Consider the following 27,654-nt stretch of genomic DNA (forward strand, 5'->3'; position numbering starts at 1 on the left):
AGCTCAGCCAATGCAATCCAGCACCAGCCAAGATATCTCCAGTCAGGCTTTGGTCAGTGTCTGGTGCTGGTTTGTATCAGCTGTGACACCTGACCCGAGATAATCAGAACATCGGTCGAACATCCCCACACACGTGTCTAGAATAACATTCTTAACTGTTCTGGGATCTTTTGGTGCCCAGAGGAAGAATCCTAACAATGCTGGTTGTTCCATGCGTTTCCTCTTACTCCAAAGTGGGTCTTGATATTTGTTTTTTTGTTGAAAGACAATTCTGATCAGCCTCTGCTCCTTTAAGTTAAGTGCAAATCGGCAAATGCCAGCATAGCATGTTAAACTGGTGAGAATATTTAGCCTCTTAAACGTCAGTGTGTTGGCTGATGTCTAGCATGCTCGCCGTGCTGCCACAGCGGGCATGCGGCCACTCTGTGCTCAGTTTGAAACGTTTGTGAAGCGGATGGCTAACTAATAACGCCATGTGTTTAACAGGCCCTAAGTTCCTAACATGTTAGGGGGAGACAAATTGCTTGAGACTTCTCATATTGGGAATATCACTGAATAATTAAAGGGAGCTCTTGTTAATTAGGTGTCTCTCAACAACTACTCTCTCCAGCAAATCTTATTACAAACAGCATAATTGATTGGTGAATGTGACTTGCACAGCATTGCTCAGCAGGTGACATAGTCTGTGTGTTAAAGGCAAAGTTCTAATTGTCTGAAAGTAGTTCTTTCGTGATCATAGATAAGGAATTTGTTCCACTTCAAGCTTTCCCTCCAGCTGTCTGGCTGGAAAACTTGTTGATCTACCCCTCAAAGGTCCCTCAAAGCAGAAGAAAGCGAGGCAGAACTCATAATAGAAATAGTCCCTGTTCCGTCTGCCTGTCTTCACCACTTTGCTTTCCCTCCTTCACCCATCTTCAGCCTCTGCCTCTTCCCCTCCCTCTCTTTGCCACCGCCTCTCTGGGTCTCAGCTGTTGCATTTATGAAAACAAGCCACTCGATTATGTGCAACTCGTCGTTTGTCGAAGCTCCATCCGAAACCTCATAATTCCAGCACGGCTTACATCGACCCAACAATTTCTGATGGGAGACCTGAGGCCTGACTGATGATTGCACTTTAAAGGTGCAAAACATTGTGGAGGCAGCAGACTTGGGGGGTTAGTGGCCAATTGATCACCATGATTGGCTTGCATACAAGAAACTGTCATTCTGTACACGAGGCTCGCCATAAATCTGTCCGTGGGGAGCAGGCTGATTGTGTTATTTGAAGCCATGATCCTGTTTTGGTTGAGTTTGAAATGGGAGAAGTCTGAGTGTCAGGAATGATTGTGTTGAGGCCGCTGGACATTACAGGAAATCTGGTTTGGCGTGGTGTGCGGGTGGTTGGGTCAGTGGGGTTTGTTTAGGGATGGGGAAACGACTCACATCCACAAGGATTAAAGCCCCAAAAAACTTATTTTCCCAACTTGAGGTATAGTAGATCTGTTGGCCACTTGTGTTTTTGACTCAGTTGGAAAAAGTTAATGATGCTCAACCCGAGTGTTTCACATGGGTGGCTCAAAAATTAGGCAATTACTACATTTTCCATTTCCCTACACAAACGTTGCTGAAGTTTCATCCGCATATCAGCATTTTATTACTCTAAATATGCCCCTCTTAAATGACTTCCGTTAATCACATCTCGCTGGTGTTCATTTCGACAGAAACCCCAGGAGATGGCAGATGGTAGTAGACCACTGCCTCGAATGAAAGGTGCTGCTCATTCACGACTAAACAACTAAACCGGTTTCTCTTAGTCATTCCCTCCCTGCAAATAGTTGAGGTCAGGACTTGAAAATGCATGGAATAAATGTACATAGTTAGGTTGTTATGTTACAAATTATGCGGTTAGACAGTTACCAAAATTTTCAGGCTTACGACTTGTAGCTTTCAGTATCTTGAATCGCGTCTCATGTCATGTCAGAAAGCAGCCTAAGAGTACATCACTATCTGACAGTTTCCCAAAAAATTGCATTGTTCCACTACTACATTCTGGTAAAGTGTCCAAATGTACATATTACACGATTTCTGGTGAGACATGGGCGGTGTCAATTATTCCAAATGGAAATTTGTCAACAACAGTTCAATGCTACAAATCCAATCCAACAATCATCAGATATTTACGTATAAAGGGAAACTACGTACTTGTGCTGACAAAGATGAATTCGCTATGTTATCATTTGTTTCAATCCGTGCCACGCAGCGTGACTTTCTGTGTGTTGTATTTCTAGTTAAGTGTTTCAGGTGTCTGGCACATTTTGTGAAGGCTGAAGAAAACGGTGACTGAATGCAGAAGAAAAAAAAAAAAGACCTGTCAAAATACAATTACTTGCAAGCACTAGTGATCAGTCACACAGTGCAGTATCTAGCACCACCCTCCGACATCCAACTGCAGTCAAAACATGACTTTTTCACTAAATGCTGTGGCACTGTGTTAATTATTTTGTGTTCAATAGCATGAAAAACAATGAAAATTGTGTCTTTGGTTAGAAATCAATATACTAAATTCATGTAACTATTTCATGTTTTACCATAAGACTGGGATGAACCATCACAAGATATATCATGCTCCTGTAATCACAGAGTTTCCACCAGATTGCCATCTGCTACAGTGATGAAACAGAGTTCTACATACTAGGTATTTTAAATACTAAATATATACATGTAGAAACCTGACAGATGTATATTGATACGACAGAAAAGTCATCCACGTAAACGCTTAAATCAGGTGAGAAAATGCAGTGATGGGGGAGAAAGGAGGGGAATGGATGAAGCTTGTGTGAGGAGAGAGGGAGGGAGGAGAGTGACGGTGATGGGGGGGGAGTGTTGTTGATTGCTTCTAATATTTCAAGAGAGGTCCCGCAGACAGATCTCCATACGAGACCACAGAGTGCTCTGCTGTCTGTGCCTCTGCTGCTGGAACCCAGGAGGGTGGGAGGGCTTTCTACAACTCATCACAGATTGAAAGTTCCTATTCTCTTTTTTTCTTTTTTTCTGTTTTTATCCTTATCTCCCCATCGTTCTGTCTGGGTCCGAGTCTTAACTTGTGACTAGAGATCTGCACAAATATGGTCGTCATCAATTTGCGGCACACTGAAGAACCTCGGCATTGGAGTTAAATAATCCACGGCAGCAAATTGTTGGAGCTTTCACTTGCCATTTTTCAAAGGTCAGTGTTTTACTTTCTGGAGTTTTTAAAAAAAAAAAAAAAAAAATGTATTGACAATTTAAATAACAATTTTCTGGCGTGTGTTCATGCTGATTTCAGAAATTGCTATGTTTGGCAGATTTTCAGCAATTTCATGTCAAAGATGTTCAAAATGACACGGCACGATCCATGTGAAAGTAAATTCTTAAAACATCATTTTTAGTGTGTTAGTTTTAATTGTTGTTTTTCTTTTTCTTTTGTAGAACAACATTTTTTTTTTTAAACAACAGACAAGAAAAAAAAAAAGCCCACAATTAGCTCTGGGCCTAATTTCTATACTTTTATGCTCCAATAAAAATCATTTTAACACACTAAATCATGAGTCAAATCTTGCGTGCAACATGTTGGGCTTAGACAAGTTGCGTAGATGCTGGTTCAAATCTGTGTTCAAAATGGCGATCAGCCAGTGTGAAATGAAATGTGCACGCAGTGATGACCTACAGATGGTCCTTCATCTCCTCTTGTTGCCCTCCTCAGTCTGAATCCCTTCACCCTTTGTTGCTTTCCTGCGCTCTCTGCTTGCTCACTCTATATTTCATGTAACTTCAAAGCTGGAAAAAATGAATGCATGATGTATTGTACTTGGCATCTGGCCACTTTACATGCAGGAGAGTACATAACATAGAAACAATCAACTTTGACTGGCATTTTTATGAAGATACTAAATATGTTTTTTTTATTGTTATTTTTTTCTACTGTTGAATTTTTGGTTTATTTGTGATGATTTTGTTGCAATGACATCTTGCATCTCTAGGGAGGCTTTGTGTGTATGTTCGCAGCAATAACCTCATTTCTCACAAAGGGAATAATTAATTGCTCTTCCTATGTTTTCTATGTCATTCTACGATCAAGACTCGCGAGCCTCACCTACCTTCCTTTTCTCAACCGCTAAAGTCTGCGCACTCCTTCAAGCTGACACAGAGACTCCCTGCTTGAGTGATGTCCTCAGTTGTAGCCCCTGAAAAATCCACCTCTCACACCATGGGTCCCAAAGAGGTCAGTACAGCTGTGAGACACATGTCGTGGATTAAAGACACGCAGCTCAGTTTGATTAAGACATCCTCACCACATCTTTCTGTGGCGCAAGCCTCTTGATAAGTGCGTTTTCTGACATACATATATTTATTCATTTTTTCTGAAATTAAAATTTTTCAATTTTCCTTTTTTTTTCTAATCCTTGAAAACGCACTTAACTTGCCACGTAGTACAGAGGAAACGAACAGCACTTGGCTGGTACATGAAGCGAAGGTGAGAGGCACCATCTGTCATGCGTGGGAAACCCGAGAACGAGGTTGAAGCTAAAAGATCATTAAATCGTATATATCTGAGTGTGTACATGTAAATGATCTGTCTGTGTCTGGGCTCTGGCAGATCCGGACTCGACAGGTATAGTATGTGACAGCACAGTCACTTTCCGAGCAAATTTAGAAGGGAAAGACGTGTGTTACGGTTGTTTTTCCAAATTCCATCTGAAACATCCACCTGATGCTACGTTGTATGTGATCAATCAGGTGGAGCTGATCCTTGTAAAGGAGCAGAACGGGGTGCAGTTCACCTCGACCACCTTAGTGGCTCCGGCTCCGGCTCAGACTAACCCCAGAGGGGAGGAGGAGAGGGAGACCTGGGGGAAGAAAATCGACTTCCTCCTGTCTGTGATTGGATTTGCCGTGGACCTTGCAAATGTCTGGAGGTTCCCTTATCTCTGCTACAAGAATGGAGGAGGTGAGATGGGGGAAAATAGTAAACTGAGAGAGGTACCAGATAATTACTGTGATTCCTTAGAAAGAGAGGGCAAAGAAGTGCAAGTGAGGGTAGAATTTATTCACATGCCATGTTATTTTACTGTATGTTTTATCTTGCACTATATATACACTATACTCGTGCATGTGGAGACTATTTGCACATACATGCAGCATGTGTGTTTCAGATCCTTGTATGTGATGGTTGCTGTTTGTGTGTGTGTGTGTGTGTGTGTGTGTGTGTGTGTGTGTGTATTTTTACCAACCCTTTGCAGAGATCAAAATAGGGGGAAAACCACCACAGCTGCTCTGCATAGATTAGCCCTGACAATCAGTGTCACTAATTACTGCTGTTTAACATAGAGCTCTCATTATGTTTAAGAGCTTTAAATGATACCGTGGCTAGGAATAAGATGACACTGCAGCCATGGTCAAGGCTGGCAGAAAGTACGGTTCAAAATCCAACCTGCATTTGATTTGACTTCTTTTTAGATGATTTCTTCGCAAGCACATTTTTTTTCTCCCATTTAAAAAAAAAAAAAAAAAGAATCAGTCAGTTTGACAAAGCAGTGTTTCATCTCTATAAAAACCTGAGGCAACACTTTACAATAAGAAATCAGTTTTAACTAAAACGTGACTCATTGTAATTGAATCCAACAATACAGGTCACTGTTATTAAGTCCTGCTGTACACCTTTAACAAATAATTATATCAATATAAACTAATGTTAATTTTTTTCAGACTCGAGAGGTCATCATTTAAAGACTTTTGATGCACACTTTGCCGGAAAACAAAATGACTTGCAAGCAGTTTGGCTGATTTGTTTGTCTCCTAAAACTGTGTTTGTTGTGTAAGTGTTTGAACTCAAGGACCAGGCTGACGGCAGCACCCACACATAAAGCGTACACAGGGAAAAAACATTTCTTAAGTGATAATCTATTAAGTGCTAACTAATCACATAAATAATGACCTGATAATTTACTAAGGGTGAGAAAAAGGAATCCATGGCACGTCCCTGCATTATTTAATGCTTGAAATCATCATGAGTCACGGATTAGCAAAACGTACTACTGTAGATGATTTTACAGCTGATATAAATTTTACCAACAATGTTTTTGTGTGAGAAACCAATAAGAATCTTTCCCCTTTTTTCATCATTATATCGCACATTTTCTGAACATTTGCATCTCTTTGCTCTAAACTAACCCCGGCCATGCTTTATGCAACATAAAACATCTAGCTTCAAATTGCATGTCAAGTAAATGTGTAATATGTGTGTGTGTGTGTGGCGATGGTAACGTTGCTGTGTTTGTGTGTGTGTGTGTGCAGGTGCGTTCCTGGTGCCATATCTGTTCTTCATGGTGATAGCAGGGATGCCTCTTTTCTACATGGAACTGGCTCTGGGACAGTACAACAGAGAGGGCGCAGCAGGCGTCTGGAAGATCTGTCCCATATTTAAAGGTAGGAAATGCCAGCATATATATACTCTCATTGACAGACAGAGTCATGAACAGGGTGGCCGTAGTTCAGGAGGTGGAGTGGTTGACTTTCAATTGGAAGGTTGCTGGTTTGATCCCTAACATCCCCAGTCTACAGGTCAAAGTGTCAATGGGCAGGATTCTGAACCGACCATTGCTCCCCAATGTGTTCCTCGCCTGTAAGTTGTATTAGGTTAAAGCATCTGCTAGATCAATATAATGTAACGTCCACACACTTTCTTCACACTTAAAAGCATAAATCAAACTATGTAGTACACAAATCCTATATGAACATTCCTGGCATAGACTTCTTTTTTTCCATTATATACAATACACCACTCTTCAGCAAAGGTAGAAGACTAGGTAGAAGAGTTTCAGACCTTTTTTGTCTCGTCCACTGGTCACACTGCATTAACATCACTATAATGAACTCAGGATCAGCTTGACCCAGCCAGTGTAATGTCCTGGCCAGATTTGGCTTACTCCTAAATCTCAAATTAAATTTTCCCCTCGACCAAATTCTGTCTCTAACAACAGTTAATATGTTCATTTGTGAAAGTAGGATAAAATCAAAACAACCTTCGTCTAAGGTGCTCTCACAGTAATGCTCGTATGCGTACAATAAATCTGTCTGTCCGTTTCTATAAACCCCACTTAGTATATGCATGTCTTTTTGTGCACGTCTGCCCACAAGCCTGCCTGTCCACATGCCAGTCTCTTTTGTCTACTTGTCTCCTTGCTGTGCAGCGACAGGCATTATTTATCCCTCCCAGAACATCAGTTTCAGTTGCCACTCAGATGGAAAGCAAATGAAAATTAGGCTTTTAGACTCTTGTTCTGATTGTCCTGTCGAGTAACGCTGGCTGACATTCTCGGGGAGTACTTTTCAACACATCGTTAAGCAAAGCGCCGCCCTGGAGAACGCCAGCCAAACACACACTACGGAGAAACAAACATTTAGACCAATTCAAGCAAAGTCACAGGACAATAATGATAGACTTTGTTTTGTTTCAACTTTTAAGCTTTAACACGCTGTATGAGCTTTTACATGTGTGCTTTCATCCATCGCTCTCTGCACAGTTTTTGGGGGCAGTTTTCTCTAAATGTTTAAAGAAAATCACATAAACCCACATTAAAAACTTAAAAAAAAAAAGTTCAAATATGTGTCAGAATTTCAACCTTAGACACAATTAGCAGAAGGAGACCATGTGTTGCTTCCTAGTGAGACCCCATAGCGCTGTCTCGATGAAACCGTCTCCTTGTGGGTCTGAAGGTTGTTCACAGTGTGTACGAATTCCTACATGTCTTCCTGTCTGTGTGTGTCTCAGCCTCCTGTGTGCGAACATGTGTCGTCTGTCAGAGAATACATTGACTACGTTGACGTTCTAATCACACGCTTCACTCTCTCTCTGCCTCTCAGCAGGGGGAGAACAGTAATTATTCAAACACGCATACACATGCCCATATTGACAGTAATTATTCTGATCAACAAGCTGGTTTCCTCTCGGGATCAATTCATTTGAAGAAAAAGCCTGAGAGACCGGGATGGAGAGATAGCATGGCCACATGCGGTGCTAATAAGAGACGTCGCTCCCTGGCCAAATATCACATCCACAGTACAAAGATATCAATAAGGCACAGTTGTGGTCAGGCTTCTCAGCAAAGGTCAACAATTAAATTCAGCCTTAGAAGAGTGGACATGGTCTCAGATTTTTAGAAAGGGCAGATTTGCTGATAATTAAGGCATGAAGAGGCAATGTTTAGAAGTTCAGTTTTTGTTTCTATGACACCGCCGGCGGGTTTCACACTGAGGAAGAGGCTGTGCTTTGCGGTGTGTAAAATCTGTAGTTGGAGCCCTGATATAATAGGCTTCTCTTTCTGCTGACTAACAGCTCTTAGTGATTAAATGAAAAAAAAAGAAAAATGTGTACTATGTATGTATAAAGATGTGGGAAGTTGGTAAAGAAAAAAAAAAAAGAAAAGTGAACCCAATGCTGACGTTCTTTCATGTGGACTACTGCTGACTGTTGAACTCGGGGTCCAAAAAACCCCTATGGTTCCAGGACATTCCTATTAACAAAGCCTCAACTTCTCTCATAAAATCCTGAAACGCAGTTCAGGGTTTTACACGGTTTACTCTGTTTATGTACACCTGTTTTGATAAGAGACTTTGCAAAATAATTCTTAGTATACACATCTCTATAATTCACCGTTGACTGACTACATAGAGCTCAAAGCAGTGTATAGATGCTGAAACTGCAGCCACCTTAAGTAGGTCAATTTTAACAGGTCATTATAGTGTTCTTTAATTCACTGCTTTTGACCAGTGTGCTGGTGATCAGTTTTAAAACCAATACATCAAAAGTCAGAAGATATTTGTTCTCACAGACAGTCATTTTTTTTTTAGTTTGGTTTCAAGTATCTTGTTCAAACATGGTCCATTTCACTACTGTAAAGCCTTGGTTGGGGGAGAGCAATATTTGTTCATCTGGGAGGTTCTCCCGTCAACACAATAAAACTCTGGATGCCAATCATAGTGAGTATGTGCTTTTTGGTTACTTATGTGACCAAAGCCTTCCATGTGGCTGTGGCTTCTCTGTGGAAGCATACACGAAAATTTCATGCTGTCTCCAAGTTTGGATTGTCCAATCTGATTCAAAGGTCTGGCAATCACAAAAAAAGGTTCTTGGTCAGACAGGTAACCAACGAGCCAATGGTTACAATGAATTAAATCCAAAATTTATATCATTCCTAATTTGTCTTTCCTTAACAGGTGTAGGCTTCACAGTGATCCTCATTTCTCTTTATGTTGGGTTCTACTATAATGTCATCATCTCCTGGGCACTGTTCTACCTCTTCTCCTCATTCACCCGCGAGCTGCCCTGGGTCCACTGCAACAACACCTGGAACAGTGCCAACTGCTCAGACTGGGCTGACAACAGCTCAGTTGGGGACATTTACAAAGCCACACCAGCCCAGGAGTACTTTGAGTAAGTTGACCTGGTCTATTGCTCCAATTTAACAAGTCTTTGATGGAGTCTAACGTTGTTTGTTGGTGCATGTAGAATGGTGCAGAATACTTATGCAGTTCTTTTTTAATCCAAATTTAGTGATTGCTCTGATTTCTAATCTGTCATTATCAAAAAAAAAATCACATTTTTATTTTGGAGTTTGGCTGCACTTAGCAGATGTTGCCGCCCTTTTTATGAAGCTCAGCAGGTGTCTCCTGTTCCAGCAAGCAAAGGGTTGTTCTGTTGTGACAATTGAGGCATTTCAACCATGACAGCTGAAGTGACAGTGTGGTATTTGCCACCTGCAAACGATGTGACCACAGCAGCCGAACATTGGTATTCTTATTAAGTCTCATCTGTTAGGCTCCCTCTGAAATCACTTGAATAAAGGCACCAATAACGCTCAGTCATTCTGCCTGTCAGTCTGTCTTATAGATGATGCATGTAATAGAACTTTCTGGGATGCAACATTAGGAGTACACCTTCAAATTGGTTACCTGCTATACGTATGTTATATCAGCTTGGACGATACACCTCACAGATGTACTCAGCAGCAGTTAGAAACCGACATTGGTTGTTTTCACCAATTTCTTGATCAAGATCCAGGTGTATATCTCAGCTCCTGTTGTTTGTAATGCTTTATGGTTGTTGTCTACATGTAACTCAGCATAACAGCCCAATCCAAAACTTAATTTGTACTTTTCATGCAACTGCGATTCATTTGGTATCAAAATATTTGTCTACCTTTGTAATTGATTTGTAGAAATCCTCTCTGTAGTTGACCTTAATCCTTTCTCATAATGGACCACTATTAAGCTCCCTATTTTCTTAAAACAGCCGGTACCCTGTGGCATCAGTGCAAAATCCCCTTCACAGCACTTGGTCAGATAATCAACTCTCCTACACTGGTCAATCCTGGAGCTTTTGATTGTATTTTGATAACAGTAGGCCTGTCCAATGTCTTTAAGATCGACATTGCAAGCATATTGCACTATATAAGCAGGATTTCTGTAACTATCAATTTTTCAGTAAAAAAAATTTATTAATTTTTGGAGGGGATGAGTAGATGTCTTAGTTTACCTCCTTTACATATGATAAATATGATACCTTCTGTACTATGAGCAGCAACTGTAGCTCTACAACTGGCCTGACAATATTTCATAAATTCAAAATAAGCAAGTGTAGACAATAAACTGTCCTCATCAGGTAAAGCAATATTAGGATTGGAGCTTTTGCTCTTGACGCTGGGACTCCCTGAACTGCTGTGCTTTGGGCCTCTACCAAGTGACTTCTTAGTAGATGAGAAAATGCACATAAGACAACAGATATAGGCCTGCTGTCAGTGGTGACTTAAGAGCGACCACATTACATAACCGAATGTTCTCTCGCCTAGACGAGGGGTCCTTCATATTCAGGACAGTAATGGTATTGATGACCTGGGCCGTCCACGCTGGCAGCTGACTTCCTGTTTGGCTGTAGTGATTGTTTTGCTCTACTTCAGTCTCTGGAAAGGAGTCAAGACCTCTGGCAAGGTAGGACATGTAGCAGACATTGTTTCAACATGTTAAAAACCAACAAAACTTTCAGAATTTCTCCTCAACATATACCTTTACCTTATTCATATAATAGCTTACATAAGCTGTGTAGTCCTCTGGTTCTGGATTTTGATTATCATTTGCATAAATGTATGTGTGTGTCTCCTTTTTTTTTTTCTCCGCTCAGTGAATGTTGGAGTATTCTTCATGCGCATGTGTGTGAAATTTGTGTGACTCTTTCAGGTTGTGTGGATCACAGCCACCATGCCCTATGTGGTCTTGACTGTACTGCTGCTCCGTGGAGTCACTTTGCCCGGAGCCATTGATGGCATTAAGGCATACCTCTCTGTGGACTTCCTGAAACTATGTGATGCCAAGGTGAGTGTGAACTGGGGAGAGGGGGGATAAAAAGTAGGTGAGACCGGTGGGGGGAGAAGAGGGACAAGACAGTGGTGGCTTAAAGCCACTCTGAAGGAATACTTTGACGTTTTTAGTGGAAGTCTTTTTTTTTTTCTTTATCTGTCATCTAATTTGTTAAGAAAAGTGAAAAAAAGTAGAGATCCTATTTTTTTTTTTTTTTGCAACATATTTGGTTGACCTGTGAATATTGCACACTGCAAAGCAATTGAAAGAAAGTATATAATTCAACATTTCAGCCCTTTGAAATGGTTTGCAAAGACAGCTATATTTGCAGACCTAGCAGGCACAGCATTCAGAATGTATCAAAGGAATCATTGAATAAATAGAACTTAAGAAATGCATCAGAAACCCAAACTATTGCGTTGAGAGACGTTTTCACTCAGAAGTATTTCTATAAATGATAAATTTCAGTGAAACTTTATATATATAAGATTTATTAAAAATTGTGAAAATCAACTATCATCAGCAAAAATGAAAACATGTCCTGTATTTCTATAAATTGCAGCTTTAATTTTTATTCACTTTGTCAAACATTTGTCAAAGTGTGATTGTTGGCTCTACAGAAACGTGTGGGCCTAGAACAACAAGGAAATATAAGATTCCATGTAAAAATAATTGTAGAATGGTAGTTCTTTAGAATGATAATTAAAATCAAATGGCATTGGATGTAGTTGAAAAGTCAAGTGACATTTTTTTTCAAATGCATATGACCCTAAAGGCCAGATTGCAATTAGCTAATAGTTCAAGGACAAAAGAGAGTTACCAATGTAGGGAACCTCCCTTGACACAATAAAATGGGGCAAAAGAAAGAAGAGAGGGAACAGTTACAATACAACTAAATCCAGAAATAATCGAGAGAAAGGGATAAAAAAAAACTTTTGCTTAGGAAACAAACCACACGTTGGGCATAAATACTGTAAGCAGCAGACGCTAGGCCTGACCTTCCTGGTCTCTTTTGGCAAATTTGCCCTTTTTTTATTTTCACCTGTAATGTTAAATGCCTCAACTCTGACAATGTTTAAATCCAGGCTGAAAGCAGTTCTATTTAGCTGTGCATATGACACCTGAAAGTATTTTATCTGCACTCTTCACTTTTAAATTAAATAATTAATGATTATTTTTAATGGGTTTTTTATTTTATTTTTATTTTTAATCATTTTATTGCCTTCTTGTGATTTTATGTAGCTGTAAAGCACTTTGAATTACCTTGTGTACGAATTGTGCTCTATAAATAAAATTGCCTTGCCTTGCCTTACCTTGCCTTGCCTTAAATAGTAAGATAACATCCGAAATATTCCTGTGGATTTCCACAACTGGGAAATGAGTTAAACACTGCATTGATTTTAGGTGTTTAAAGAAGCATTTACTGAAGGCCTTAGAAAAAATTGAAAATTGTATGTAGTGTTATCCTTATCCGTGAAACTTGCAATCACAACGTGTAATATTTTATTTAGCTTAATAGTGGGTGTTTAGACGCTCAATAAGCAAACATGTAGGACCAAGTGATTCTCATGGAGAATGATGAAGAAAGCAAGATGGAGAGACACTGAGAGATGCACGGGAGCAATTGGAGAATTAGATTAGATAGATGCATGGAGCTGTAATTTGCAAAATTACTCCCCATATTCACAAGCGTCTTTCATCTACTGCTGTTGAATGAGTTTCCTGCAATTATCTCTAATAATGGCTTTTTTCCTCTCCTGTGCCTTTTGTTTGCCGCTTCACACAAGTGTGCTTGTTCTGTCGCTCCCCAGGTCTGGATTGAGGCAGCGACACAGATCTGTTTCTCACTGGGAGTGGGGTTTGGTGTGCTAATTGCCTTTTCCAGCTACAACAAATTCAGCAACAACTGTTACAGGTAGATGCACACACTGAGGGGCAGGTGGGGATTCACAGAGACAGAAAGAGGAGGGGAATTTGCTCGCAAAAGCAAACATGCACGCAACATAAACAGGTGAATTACAATGACCTTTGAAGCTTTTCGAAGCCCCCGATGTCTTTAACGCCACGCTGTGCAACAGACAGCCGTAACACCAGTCAGAAATGTTGCTCCCTTTGAAAATCATCAGCATCGCCACAGGTGGCTTTTATCTCCTCTTTTGCTTTTTAAATGTTTCTGATAACTGACACATGACACAGTCCACCCCGAGGATTCCTCCTTGCACTAACCTTTTGTAGAACACGGCATGAGAAGGATGAAATCACTTGTTTTTTCATGCTTTTAGGAAGTTGTCTCTAGTTCATTTTCTCAACTTACTTTTTTCACCCTCTGTCACATAATAGAATAACCCAACAGAATAATCCATTAAAACAATCAAAGCTCTCTTAACCTTCTATTATGCTTCTCAGACTCATTGTGACCCTGACATAATCATTACTGTATCAGTCATATCAAATTTACACTTGTTCCACAGCCGTTGAGTTTTCTTCACATTCTTATTTTTTCCAGAGATGCCATCATAACCAGCTCCATCAACTCTTTAACCAGTTTCTTCTCTGGCTTTGTGGTCTTCTCCTTCCTTGGGTACATGTCCCATAAGCACAATGTGGCTCTGGACAAAGTTGCCAGAGATGGTATGTTTTCATATGGAGCTCATACAAGCTGTTTCTGCAATCAGAACATTAAGTTTTCTTCAATACAATGATAGAAGTCACACCCGCCACCATTTCCTGTTGTACTTTATGCACTTGTTTGTCAGCTTAATCAAGCGTTTTTTAACCTCTTCATTTGTTCGTAATACAACACCAATTCCAGAATAGAACATAGAAAACTTGTCAAATGTTGAAAGTTAGACATGACGGCATTATTTCATGAAAAAACATTGGTTTAATCGAAGAGGAACAGCTGGGGCAACATGTTGCAACTAATTAGGTTCCCCCTTTCAACATTTGATATTGTTTTCAATGTTCTAATAATATTGGTTTATGAGAAATCGCAGAACTCTGTTTTCATTTACAGTTGTAAAAAATGTAAAAGCGCGTCTTTTTTTTCTTTCTATCTCTAAACACCACACTATTTGTCGTGCTTGTGTTTACTTTTTTTCCGCTTGAAATTTGTGCTTTTTAGGTGCCGGATTGGTGTTTGTCATTTATCCAGAAGCCATTGCAACATTACCCGGGTCGTCAGTATGGGCAGTTATTTTTTTCATCATGCTGCTGACACTGGGCATAGACAGTGCTGTGAGTATGCACCCGCACGAACCAACATTCACACCTCTTAGAAAGCATTTGCCTTTTCCTTAACTGTGACGCACACTGGTTCAGATTGACTGTCATGTTATATCTCCGGTATTTGTGGGTATTTTAATGGCTTGGCAGCTCAATACTCTCTGACTTTGTGTCTCCTTCTGCTTTTTTGGGGGGGGCTTCTGTTGAAGATGGGTGGAATGGAGTCAGTGATCACAGGATTAATTGATGAATTCAAATTCCTTCACAAGCACAGAGAGCTGTTCACCCTTTTCATTGTTGTTGCCACGTTTCTCATATCCCTCTTCTGTGTCACAAGTGTAAGTAAGTTTCTTACTGGGCATTCTATTTCTTGGTATACTGATTTTGTTTGTTTGATGGGGGCTATTCAACAGTAATTCTGACAAATCTTTTGTATAAGTAATGGACAACAAATTTCTCAAGATGCAGTCCATCTCATATTCAGAATGAATTACTATTTTTGCTATTTTTTGCTTGCATGATCAAACTTACAAACTTACAATGAGATGTTATTTTCTTTCACTTGCAGGGGGGAATGTATGTGTTTACTCTGCTGGACCATTTTGCAGCAGGAACATCGATTCTCTTTGGAGTGCTTATTGAGGCCATTGGCATCGCGTGGTTCTATGGTGAGAAAAGTGGACTGGAGAAAAGAGAAAGGAAAACACTTGATTCGTTGTTTCATGGCCTGCAAAGCTGATTCTTTATTAAGGCGCTGATGAGATATCTGTTGCTGTAGCTGTTCTGTGCCACAATACAATATAGTTCTATTAAATGTAGGAATACAGCTTTAGAAGATCTATTTCTACTAATAGTTTTGGCATCTTCAGTCTTTGCCCCAAACCTCTGTACATCTGTTGTTAGGATACCATTGATGTGATGCTCACAAGGTCAACAAATGGACTGAATTCTCGCCACTGCCAGTGTTTACTCTGGGGTCACTCAGCAGTGGTGAGGCAACAAATAAAGAAAAGTAGAACTGTGGAACGGGCAGTTACAATTTGTCATGGGCAAGGTTCAGCTGTCTAATAGCTGGATTGTGATAGCTGAGTGTAGTTGACCTACAGTTGCTCCAAGATGACCAGATTCTAAGGTTTCTTTTGGTATCAACATTTTGAACAAATCAGATCTCAAGGAATCATTAGTTTATCTGGGAATAAGATGTTCTATGGTTTTATGACGGCTTCATAAACTGATTTCTCTTTCTTCACTGTACTTTTCCAGTATCCTACATGTAAAATTTGTAAGAAATCCCCCAACTGCAGAGGTGTACCTCTTTATGTCTCTGTACGCATTTCTTATCAAAGGGATATTTCTTTTTTTTTTTTTCAAGTGGGTTTATATGAAGGACTTGTGTCTTACTTGCAGTAGACAGCAGTCAGAGCACTCTCAGCAGGAAACACTGGGTATTCACCGAGCATGTAATCATGCACAGAACATTTGGCCGAGAATGTCGTGACAAATTTAACAACGTTATTAAAAAATGATCAGTTATAAAATTCACCGCTATGTAACCACTATTAAATTTTTTTTGCAAGGTTTTAGTTGTTTTAGGTGGTGAAAACCCACTCCTCTGTGGCTTATTTGTTACTCACTGTTATCTTAGCTCGGCTGCCAGTATTCCTCTAAGATTATCCAAGCTAAGTGCTCTCTGACTGTGGTCGACTGCAGGTAAGACTCTGACCACTCATAAATACTTCACTCAACCTCACATAATAATAATCTAAAGAATAAAAATCAAGCCTCATAATTCTGCCCCTGATGTTGTTTTAAGTGGCCTCATATAAATCTGTAAATGCTCTGAATGGAATCTGTCGTCCAACTGCTGACCAGCTGCTTTGTGGTGGATTTTCACCTACAGCATAACCATCTAAAATCAGAAACTGCAGTTTAATCTCCTTTTTAAAACACTTGCAGGCACAAAGTTTTCTGAAAAACAATCTAAAGGTCTAGAAGAACAATTGACCTGAACTTCCATATCAAGTTTTTTTGTCTCATGTCTACTGAACCTGATTGTGGAGAGGTGAATAAAGGACCAAATACTAAAAAGGCCCGAGGCAAAAGGGTCAGCATATTGCCCCACTTTGGTGTGTCTTGACCTTGGCAACCCAGATAAATCAAGCCTAAGGCCTCCGTGGGCCTTTGTGGGCCTCCCCCCATTGTCATAACTGCTGACAGGAACCCTCGACCCCTGGCTACTTTGGTCTTTCGTTCTGCTGTCCGCTGCTTGAGAACATTTGGTTGTGCTGAATATCTGCTCGTCAGTCTGGATATATTCCCACTGCATTGAGAGATGCCTCCCAGGCAGGAAGGCACCAAATAAAACAAAAAAAATGTAAGCAAAGGGAACGGGAGAGGGAAAATCTTTCTGAGGTGAAAATGGTGTAGCAGCTTATTACAGTAGACTTTGTGGAAATATTTGATGAATTCATTTGTCCAGTATGATTAAACTGTAATTCTTAATCTCACTAGTTTTACCGATACAGATACAGGTATCATACCTGCAATGGGAACCATGCATAAGTATCACACACAAAACCACCCACTGCTTTGATATGGAACAACTCTCTCTGTATTGAACTGTGGCAGAGAGAGACATTGTACTGCAAATATCCTCTGCATGTGACCTTTTAAAGTTTATTTTACCCTCGTCACTGGGGTATTACTGAGTATTTCTGTGCTTTAGGAGTGGATCGTTTCAGTGATGATATTGAGGAGATGATTGGCCAGCGACCAGGCAGGTACTGGAGGCTCTGCTGGAAGTTTGTCAGCCCCTGCTTCCTCCTGGTGAGTCTTACTAACTGTATTCATGGCATGATGAAAGATAAAAGCATACACATGGTTGAAACAAGACTGTGTGTTTATGGATTTCAACTATACATTGAACATAGTGCAGCAATACAACTGTAACTATAAAACCTATCTATCTACCTATATACAGTGCCAATTATTAGTAATTAAATGCGTATATGATGCCAGCTCAGTCTCACATGAAAACTTGTAATAGGTACATTTATCCACATCAGCCATGATGAGTATCCTGAGCCACGAAAAGTAAAATGAGTAAGCTTTAACAACACTCGTTTTTCTAACCCAAAGCGTTTAATTTGTTACCCAACCATAAACACACAGTAAAGACTCAGAATCTGTGCAACAGTTACATTTCTCTTCATCAGTTCTCTGCTGCGACTGGGCTCCCGGCCTGTTACTAATGACGTTTCTACAGCAGTAACGACGTTGATCCTTGCTACTCGATGATGCCAACAGTTTCTATTCTGGGGCAAAAATGTGCTATTAGTGGTTGTTAGGTGGCATTAAACCTGAGAGTTTGACGGTTTATTCATTGGCCGCGGTTCTGTCACAATGATGCAACGCTGTGCAATAACGTAGCTCCCTGTGAAAACATTATCAACTCACAAGTTTTAAAGGTTACCTATTATGCCCTTTTATGCCCTTTTTAAAAAAAAATCACTTGACACACTTTTTTGAGTTCTTATTGAGATGTGTGAACAGGCTTTGGTCAAAATATCTATTAGTTTAAGCTCAGCTGTCTGTTAAGTGTGTTTGAAAGATTGGAAACTTTGTAAGTGCTCAACCAGAAAGCTTTCAATGAACAACGTAATGTTGTAACAATAGTGAGTTCATTTTGAAAAAGTAATAGCAATAACTCCTTAAAAGTTGGTGAATGTCGTCTTCATTTCTCTGGTCTAAAGCTTAGGCACTGAGAGTTGGAACTCATCCCACTTTGTAGCTCACTTTCTTCAGTCCACTTTTGAACTGGACCAAGGTTTTAAAACGGTCTGATAAAAGATGGTTGCTGCACATCTACAGTCTTAGGGTTAGGGTTAGGGTTAGGGTTATGCTTCTAAGAACAAAAATAAATCTGAATTGTAAAATTGCATATCTGACGTGAACAAATGTTCCTATTTCACCATTTCTGCTGAGGTTGGACTGAAGAGGCAATTAGACAAGCAAGAAATTCTAAATGAGAGGGCGACAACTGGACAGTGAAAGATTCTCTTCTTACTGGGTGTTGAACTTGAGTTATCCTGCACCCTATTAACACTGTCGAACATGTAGCAGAATGTAAGGAATGGACATGATAACACAAATGACGAGACGTGGATCTTGAACTTAATTGTGTAGGGAGACGCAGAAAGGCATCGAGAGTGAACTTAATCGCAGAGCAAGGTGTACGGATAAACTGAATATCAATGTAAGAATGTATTAAGATGTAAGCTGTGTATTTGTGGGGAATTAAATAAGAAAAATGCAGTTTTTGTAAACTTTCAGTGCCTTTATGGTGAAAATGTTTTCACTTCTTGAATTTGCTTTCAAGAGAATATTCTTTGAAGTGACGCTTTTCCAAGATTTTGTATTCATTCCATTTTCTCCCATAGTTTATGGTTGTGGTGAGCTTTGCCACATTCAACCCTCCAAATTATGGCTCCTACACGTTTCCCTCATGGGCTAACATGTTAGGGTGGTGTCTGGCCATGTCCTCAATGGCCATGGTGCCCCTCTACGCCATCTACAAACTCTGCACACTGCCTGGAAAGTTTTGTGATGTAAGTCTGAACTCTGTCTTCTTAGACGACCTTAGCTAACATATAAATGTTGATATTTGACCTTTGCCTAGTGGCGTATTTTCTGATGAAGGAGGGACTCTAATTGTTCTTCTTTAACAGAGACTGGCTTATGCCATCACTCCCGAAACAGAACATCATCTGGTAGACAACGGGGAGGTTCGGCAGTTCACTGTGAGTGTAACTTTGATACACAAACATCATCACACCTCTATAAGTTTCACTTCAGCATACAAGTTGTATTCCACTGCTTTATTTCCTTATGCAATGAGATTACTGGCACGATTCTAGCAGTTGCACAACATGATGTTGTGATGTGATGTGATTTCATGGGCATGTTGCCTTTTTTTGTCTCACAGCTGCAACACTGGTTGGTGGTCTGAGACCTACAGAGAGTGAGATAGAAAGAGCGAAAGAGAGAGAAAGAATGGCAGAATGGACGCGAGGTGGATGAACACGAGCACAACAAAGGTCTAAAGAGCTAAGAAGAAGAGAGCCATTTAAATGATTCACAATGACAGAGGTGGTGGGAGTAGTTTAAAAGTGCCAACAAAAAAGAAAGACAAAAGTTCCACAGAAATGTCAGTGTTTTTTTTTCTATTTTAACAATGGATGTGTGAAGCTGTGGCCCTCTCCGCCGTTAGTCCACAAACCGGTGAATGGGATTCAGTCAAACAGTTCACGTAGTGTTCCACCATACCATGCTAGTATAAGCCTGCTGGATATCGGTGTGAGAAATGTTCCTTAGATGTTTTCTTTATTTGTTTTTTTTATTTTGGGCATTGTGCTTACATAACAATGAGAAGTGAAAGCTACCGCTGAGAGAATACAGAAAGATTTAATGCACATTATGTCACGAACATAATGGCGCAAGAAAAAGAAAAAGAAAAAGAAAGGCCAAGAAAAGTGAAGAGCAACACTATAAAACTTGTGCTGATGACGAGGTGCAACACAGTTGCTTTTTTCTTAAATAAAGTTCAAACTGTAGTTAGATTTATTTATGAATAGATTTTTTTGATATTCTGGATCTGTATTAAGCCGACAGGAATGAGGATGAAATGAAATTGATACCAAAAGTTTTACTGAATCCCACTCCATATCAGGTCAGTTTACTTATTTATTTATTTAAAGACTGTTATGATGTTATTGCACTGTCAAAGCTCCTGCAAAACACCTAAAAATATTTGTTTACATCGAGATGACTTACAAGTATTGACCTCTTTAGTAGCCAACAGAATATAACATAATTTCATCCAAACCATGACAGCATTTACATGAGATTTGCTGACTGAGTTGTCCCTGCATAAATCCACCGAACCGACTAAGAATAAATCCCATCATATCCCCATTTTTCTGCTGTTTATTTAGTGAAGGGAACTATAGAGTACTGTGCAGAGTTGTTAGGGGTAGTTTATTTTAACACCATCAACCATGTTTTAAATGATAAGCACAGAGATGACTGTACACCCAAAATATGATCAAATTGAAACTTTCATTAATAACAGATGTTACTGTGTCAGACTCGCTTTTAAATAAGAAAATTACAGAGCCCCCAAAAGGTCACCTGAACCTGAAGTTTTTTCTGAGCAGCATATCCATACATTGTAATACAACCCCAGTTCCAATCAAATTTGGGATGCTGTGCAAAATGCGAAAACACAATGTAAGAATTTACAAAACTCATAAAACGATAGTTTATTCACAGTAGAACATTGTAAAATAATAAAAAATGCCTCACATTCAACATTTCATATGTGCTCTGTTCTATTGAGAATGGAATATTGATTTATAAAATTTGCAAATCAGTGCATGCTGTTTCTAATTTCATTTTATATAGTGGCTTTCTTTTACAGTTTGCATTTTTCTGTTCAGTAACCAAGGTCTTTCATATTGTCTCACAGTATTGTTTGCTATATGATGGGACTCAATGGACTGCCACTGGTTGTGACACAACAAGGGTCAGTGCACCTCAGCTGTTGCTGCCCAGGCAGGACTCTTTTAAGTTTACGGTTTTGCTGGCTGAGATATATCGACGCTACGGTTTTCTTGAACTTCTGTTGTGTTTGTCACTGAAGGTTCCTATGGTACTACAGCTATTGGGCATATCACATTATAGACTGTACTTAGCAGTCAGTTTGTACAGTCACTACATCCAGCCTCAATTTCACGTGTCACCATAACGCAGAGCAGCTGCAGCTGTGCTCGTAAAAACAGCAGGTGGGTTTTCTTGGAGACTTTATAACCAATAACAAGCACTTAATGCACCTTGTAAAGTGTAACATAATCTCTCCTTTCCGTAGCCCGGTCTCACCACTAAATGTGTCATTCAATTCAATTCAATTCAAAAATACTTTATTTATCCCAGAGGGAAATTAAATGTTGATGTAGCTCAATTAAATCAAGGAGTTATTATAGATGCTGATAGCTGTGGGCAGGAAAGATTTCCTGTAGCGGTCCGTTTTGCATCCAAACTGAAGAAGCCTTTGACTGAAGAGACTCTGTTTTCCGATAACAGTCTCATGGAGAGGATGTTCAGGGTTGTCCATAATTCTCTTGATTTTATGCTAAATCCTTCTTTGCATTATTGTCTCCAGAGGTTCCACAGTCGTCCCCAGAACAGAACCAGCCTTCTTTATCAGGTTGTTGAGTCTTTTTAGGTCCCTGGTTCTGATGCTGCTGCCCCAACAGATGACGCAAGAGGAAATGACGCTCTCAACAACAGACTTGTAGAAGATCTGCAACATCTTGTTGCAAACCTTGAAGGACCTTAGCTTCCTCAAGAAGTACAGTCTGCTCTGTCCTTTCTTGTAGATGGCTTCACTGTTGTGTCTCCAGTCCAGTCTGTTGTCCAGATGAACACCAAGGTATTTATATTCTTCAACCACCTCCACTTCTTCTCCCATGATGGAAACAGGGTTTGATCTGACCCTGTTTCTCCTGAAATCTACAATCATCTCCTTTGTTTTGTTAACATTCAAGATGAGATGATTGTTCCCACACCATGCCACAAAGCGGTCCACCAGCTCTCTGTACTCAGCTTCTTGTCCATCTCTGATACACCCGACAACTGCAGAGTCATCTGAATATTTCTGTAGATGACAGGAGTCTGACTTGTACTGGAAGTCTGAAGTGTACAGAGTGAAAAGGAATGGTGAGAGTACAGTCCCCTGTGGTACTCCTGTGCTGCTGATCACCTGGTTAGACACACAATTCTTTAGTCTGACAAACTGTGGTCTGTTTGTCAGGTAGTCATTAATCCAGGTGATTGTTGAGGCCTCCACCTGAGTCTTCTGGAGTTTCTGACGAAGCAGATCAGGCTGAATTGTGTTAAATGCACTGGAGAAATCAAAGAACATGATCCTCACAGTGCTGCCTGCTTTGTCCAGATGACAGTGGGTTTGTTGAAGCAGGTGTATGATAGCGTCTTCAACTCCAACTCCATGGCGATAAGCAAACTGCAGGGGGTCCTGATATGTGCTGGTTTGCTTACACCGGTGGGTCAACAGGAGTCTCTCCAGGACCTTCATGATGTGGGATGTCAGGGCAACAGGTCTGTAGTCATTGATGTCTGAAGGGTGAGTTTTCTTTGGTACCCGAACCAGACAGGATGTCTTCCACAACAGTGGTACCTTCTCTTGGGTCAAGCTAAGGTTGAAAAGGTGTTGCAGAATCCCACAGAGCTGCTCTGCACAGGCCTTCAGGACTCGGGGGCTGACACCATCTGGACCTGCAGCCTTGTTCCGGTTCAGTCTCTCCAACTGCCTCTTCACCTGACTTCTAGAAACAGAAAAGTGGGAGGGGGAGGCAAAGGGGACAGCAGCATCTCCTGATCTGGTTGAAGACAAACTAGTGGAAGCAGAAGAATCCATGACTGAGGTGGAGGTGGAGATGTTACAGGAAAGCTGTGGGTCAGAGGAGGGTGGGATGTCTCTTTGGCTGGGAACAGGAGGGGAGGATGGTGACCTTGTTCCTGAACTGAACCTGTTGAAGAATGTGTTCAGCTCATTTGCTCTGTCCAGACTTCAATCCATCCGATCCTCCCTCTGCTTGAGGCCTGTGATCTTCTTCATTCCTGACCACAGATCTCTGATATTGTTCCTCTGCAGTTTACTCTCAAGCTTCTTTCTATACACCTCCTTGCTCTCTCTGATCTTGACTTTGAGCTGCTTCTGTATAAAGGCTCTTTTTTTCTTGTTCAATAGTTCCTTTAGCTCACTGGTGATCCAGGGTTTGTTATTAGGGAAGCATCTCACTGTTCTGGTGGGGATGGTGTTGTCCACACAGAAGTTTATATAGTCAGTCACACACTCAGTTATGGCATTAATGTCCTCTCCATGTGGCTTACAAAGAGAAATCCAATCGGTTGCATCAAAACAACCCTGTAAGGCTTCTTCAGCTTCCTGTGACCACTTTCTAACAGTCCTTTTTGTGACAGGTAGTCTCTGGACAAGGGGTTTATATGCTGAACAGAGAAAAACAAGGTTGTGATCTGATTTACCCAGGGGAGGTCTTGATTTGGAATTGTATGAATCCTTGACATTTGTGTAAAACAAATCCAATGTCTTGTTTTCTCTGGTAGAGCAGCTGACAAACTGTTGAAAAGTTGGCAGTGTAGCAGAGAGTGAGGCATGATTAAAATCACCAGATATTGCCACAAAAGAATTGGGGTGTTGTGTCTGTATCTTAGCAACAACGGAACTGATGACATCACATGCAGTGTCGGCAACAGCTGAGGGTGGAATGTAAACAGCCACCAAAACAACACTGGTGAACTCTCTTGGCAAATAATATGGACGAAAACTTACTGCCAATAGTTCAATGTCAGGACTGCAGAGACGACTCTTCACAGTAACATGTTCTGGGTGACACCATCTGTTGTTGACAAGCACTGCCAATCCACCCCCTTTCCTTTTCCTGCTACTCTTTAAATCTCGATCTGCTCGTACAGTCAGGAAGCCCGGCAGAGAGACGCTGGAGTCGGGGATATGATCCTGCAGCCATGTCTCAGTAAAACACATAATGCTACATTCCTGATATTCTTGCTGAGTCCTTGTCAAGGCTAGAAGTGCATCCAACTTGTTAGCTAACGATCTTACATTGCCCATGATGACGGATGGCAGAGATGGTTTGAACTTCTTCTTTCTTTCTCTCCTCTTTGCTCCTGCTCTGCATCCACGACGCCTCCTTTTCAATTCCAGTGGGATTTCTGGCTTCAGTTGTCGAATTATTTCTGCTTTTCCAATGTTAATCAGCTGCTCCCTGTTGTAAACCACCCTGTTGCTATGGTTCTGCATCATATCAAAAGAGCAAAATATACAAAAGTATTGGGAAAAATCAATCCAGTTGCACAGCATCCAAGGCAGGAAGGAACAGTTGTCCAAAAAATGCAATTTCTTCCAAGAAAAAACAGGAATGAAATTTAGAAAAAAGAGAAAATCTCAATGTGAGGTACAGAGCTACTCCAACGTGCTGCCACCCTCAGCAGCGCATTCTAGAACATAGTTAAGTTTGTCCACATCTTCAAAACAGTTGTGTCACAGGCAATAGTGGGAGCCCCAAATCAATTTTGAGTAAAATGTGTAGCCCCTAACCGTACATTTGGTAACACCTTAGTCTATCACCCTAAACACCTATGCCCTTACCATTTAGGAATGAATGTGTAGAAGAAAAGTAAAAGGACTGTGGAACACATTGAGATGGATAGTTTTCTAACTATAGTCGGCTGACTATTCCATTTTGCGGCATCATGTGACAGAATAAACAGTAACAAACAGTGCATTAAAACAGTTAGTCACTGCAGTTATCACCGCTTGTTTATTTGTGGGTCAGCCATTTTGGATTTTGAAGCTGGAGCTTGTAAAGCCCATCTTTCTTTCTGAGATAAAAATCTGACTTTCGGGGGCATTCCGGATGATTTCTTTCTTTTTGGAAACTGTTGAGACAGTCAAACATCTGCATTGTCACACACTGAAAAGTATGCAAGCCTGGAGAAAAATAGATGTTCCTATACCTGTCATCTGGCAACTCTCCTGAGAATCCAACCCTCTCAGAGGCATGTGAAAGTAGTCTTCAAAATAATTCTCACCTTGAACTTTTGGGGGCTCTGTGCAGAACACCATCAGCCCCACTGCTGATTTGATCTACCAAAGAACACAGACATCCAGATATTCCTTCCTACAATTAAGATGATTTACTAAGACTCCTTCTTTCTTATAATCAGCAGACCACCAGTTGCAACAAAGAGAGTGGCACAAGATTTTTGTTTGCCCCCCCTGTTACAGGGTTTGATTTGAAAGCTGTGACTGTCACCTTTCCTCCAGAAAGCATAAAGCTTTAATTTCACAGTTTACACAATCCTACTCTGTAAATCAAGACTGTTTAAAACGCTGCTTTTTATCAATCTGCAAATGAATAGTGTGTACCGGTAATGTAAAAAAAAAAGTAATCCGAATTATATATCTGTGTAAGTAAATGTAATGTATAGGGACTTGTATTGTATTGTACTGTAAGATATTAAATTACAAGACCAACAAGCATTATATATACATATATATTAGCCTTAAGGATATTGATAAGAATTACATGAAAAAAAACACATTTACTTTTTTTTTTTGTTCAATCAGAAACCCTCCCCTAACTGGTCAGCGATGACCTGTTGTCTCCTCTTATAGTACATGTAACACGCTGAAGGGTTAATTCTGTCCCAAGTTGTATGCCTGTGCTGCTGTACTGTGCCTTGTGGTGTTTCTGACTGTATGATTTTGTTTTGTACCGTCAAATAAAGTATAATTAATAAAATTGTTACACTTAAAAAACTACCGCCAGTGTTTTCCCTTTCCCTCATTATTATTTTCTCAAATGTAATTTTCATTATCTATACCTTTGCTTCTAAGGCCAGAGTGCTTTCGTAAATAGTTAGACTGATGTATGTATGAACGTGCACTCTTTTGATTTTGATTAGGAGCACAGCACATTTCATGTCCTCGGAATTTCTGATGAAATGCTGATTAATAAACCCTTTTTGTTCAGTTAAATGGCATATGGTCAAATTGATCACCAATCCTCCAGACATATATTCTATATATACAAGGGATGTCTTCCACCTAAACAGAGGGGTCACAAAGACAGCGTAAATATGATGACTATTGGAAATAAATGAGCCTTTCAAAGATTGGTCGGCATGACCTAGAATCAACGGTGTTCATTACAGTAACAAGTGCATCAAACCCACCTTCTCACAGTCAATCTGCGCAAATAAATGACCCAATACCCACAGCAGATAGTGTTTTTAGATGATTATTGTCTACAATACTGACTAGACATGTGTTCTGGATGGTAGGTGGTCTGACCATCCCTCTTTACTGAAGTGTTTTTTTTAAGGGTTGAAACACAAATGTAACCAAAAGAGAACCAGTGAATTGTATTCAAGGCAAAACAATGTAGCCTCCCACTGAGCACGTAGGTGTCCTTACTTTACTGTTAGCACTTGTGGGCAAAAAGACAGAAATAATTGTGAAAAAAGTATGTGTGTCATCTTTGTCATTCTGTCCTATTTCATCCCTGACCAAGCGTAAATTTGCGGCCACATTTGTGTCTTTGCAACCATGCTTACTTGGTGTTATTATAGTACTCTACAACAGGCTGCAGCTGGAAAAGAAGGTACTATTAATACAGCAGATAAATGTATGGTTATTTTTAAATTTTAATGATGTTCTTTAATCAAATATTCAACATGTCACTGCTCTGTTACGTTTACATTTCCACTCTATAGTTACCCCTTTTATAATGTTCACTATAGCTCTCACAGAATATGCGAGATGAATAGAAAATGGCACATTAGTAGTTTTATGCTTAAAAAAACCACCATACATCGTTCTAAGAGCAGAAAACTAAATGAATACTTCCTGTAAACCTTTTGATTTCACTGATATGGATTTCTTTATGACATAAAGGGGGCTGCTTAATACATCTCAGTTTGCATGTCTGTTGATGTGACCTTGCCTCAATTTGTCGACGGTTGTAACACACAATGACAAGTGTTTGCTGTGTGGATTTTCCAAATGTTGTCAGGCTTGGGCCATTTGTGAGGCAATTTTGGCCATCCCAGGATACGGTTTTAAAAGGTGCCATTATCACATCCAATAAACAACAGCAATTATGTATAATTTCATGTCTTGCCACTGATGTTGACACTGAAAAGATACACAAGGAGAGATTGAAAGAAAATGGAATTTTACTGTTTCGAGGTGCCATATGTGATTTTGTCTTCGTCTTGACATTGTGTCAAAGAAGATTAACACAATCGACAACGAGCCAGAGGTTTTACTGGAACCTCTTTGGCCGTCGATATATTATTAATGAAATAATACGTGTGTGATAAGATATTGAGGTTCATTCACCTACAGCAAAACATAGATATGCGTGTATATTTACA

General features: G+C 40.1%; 1 protein-coding gene across 1 annotated transcript; it reads left to right on the top strand.

Moving 5' to 3' along the window:
- Window positions 1-2,928: 2,928 nt before the first annotated feature.
- On the top strand, window positions 2,929-25,958 carry slc6a3 (solute carrier family 6 member 3). The gene is made up of 16 exons (XM_075465104.1): window positions 2,929-3,205; window positions 4,097-4,240; window positions 4,756-4,966; window positions 6,313-6,444; window positions 9,235-9,451; window positions 10,866-11,004; window positions 11,251-11,385; window positions 13,182-13,285; window positions 13,877-14,001; window positions 14,495-14,607; window positions 14,805-14,933; window positions 15,164-15,263; window positions 17,321-17,421; window positions 19,035-19,202; window positions 19,323-19,394; window positions 19,580-25,958. Exons 2-16 carry the CDS (start codon window positions 4,184-4,186, stop codon window positions 19,601-19,603), a joined length of 1,827 nt encoding a protein of 608 aa, XP_075321219.1. The 5' UTR covers window positions 2,929-3,205; window positions 4,097-4,183; the 3' UTR covers window positions 19,604-25,958.
- Window positions 25,959-27,654: the final 1,696 nt, after the last annotated feature.

The sequence above is a fragment of the Odontesthes bonariensis genome, chromosome 5 (assembly GCF_027942865.1).
Source record: "Odontesthes bonariensis isolate fOdoBon6 chromosome 5, fOdoBon6.hap1, whole genome shotgun sequence".
NCBI classification, from domain to species: domain Eukaryota; kingdom Metazoa; phylum Chordata; class Actinopteri; order Atheriniformes; family Atherinopsidae; genus Odontesthes; species Odontesthes bonariensis.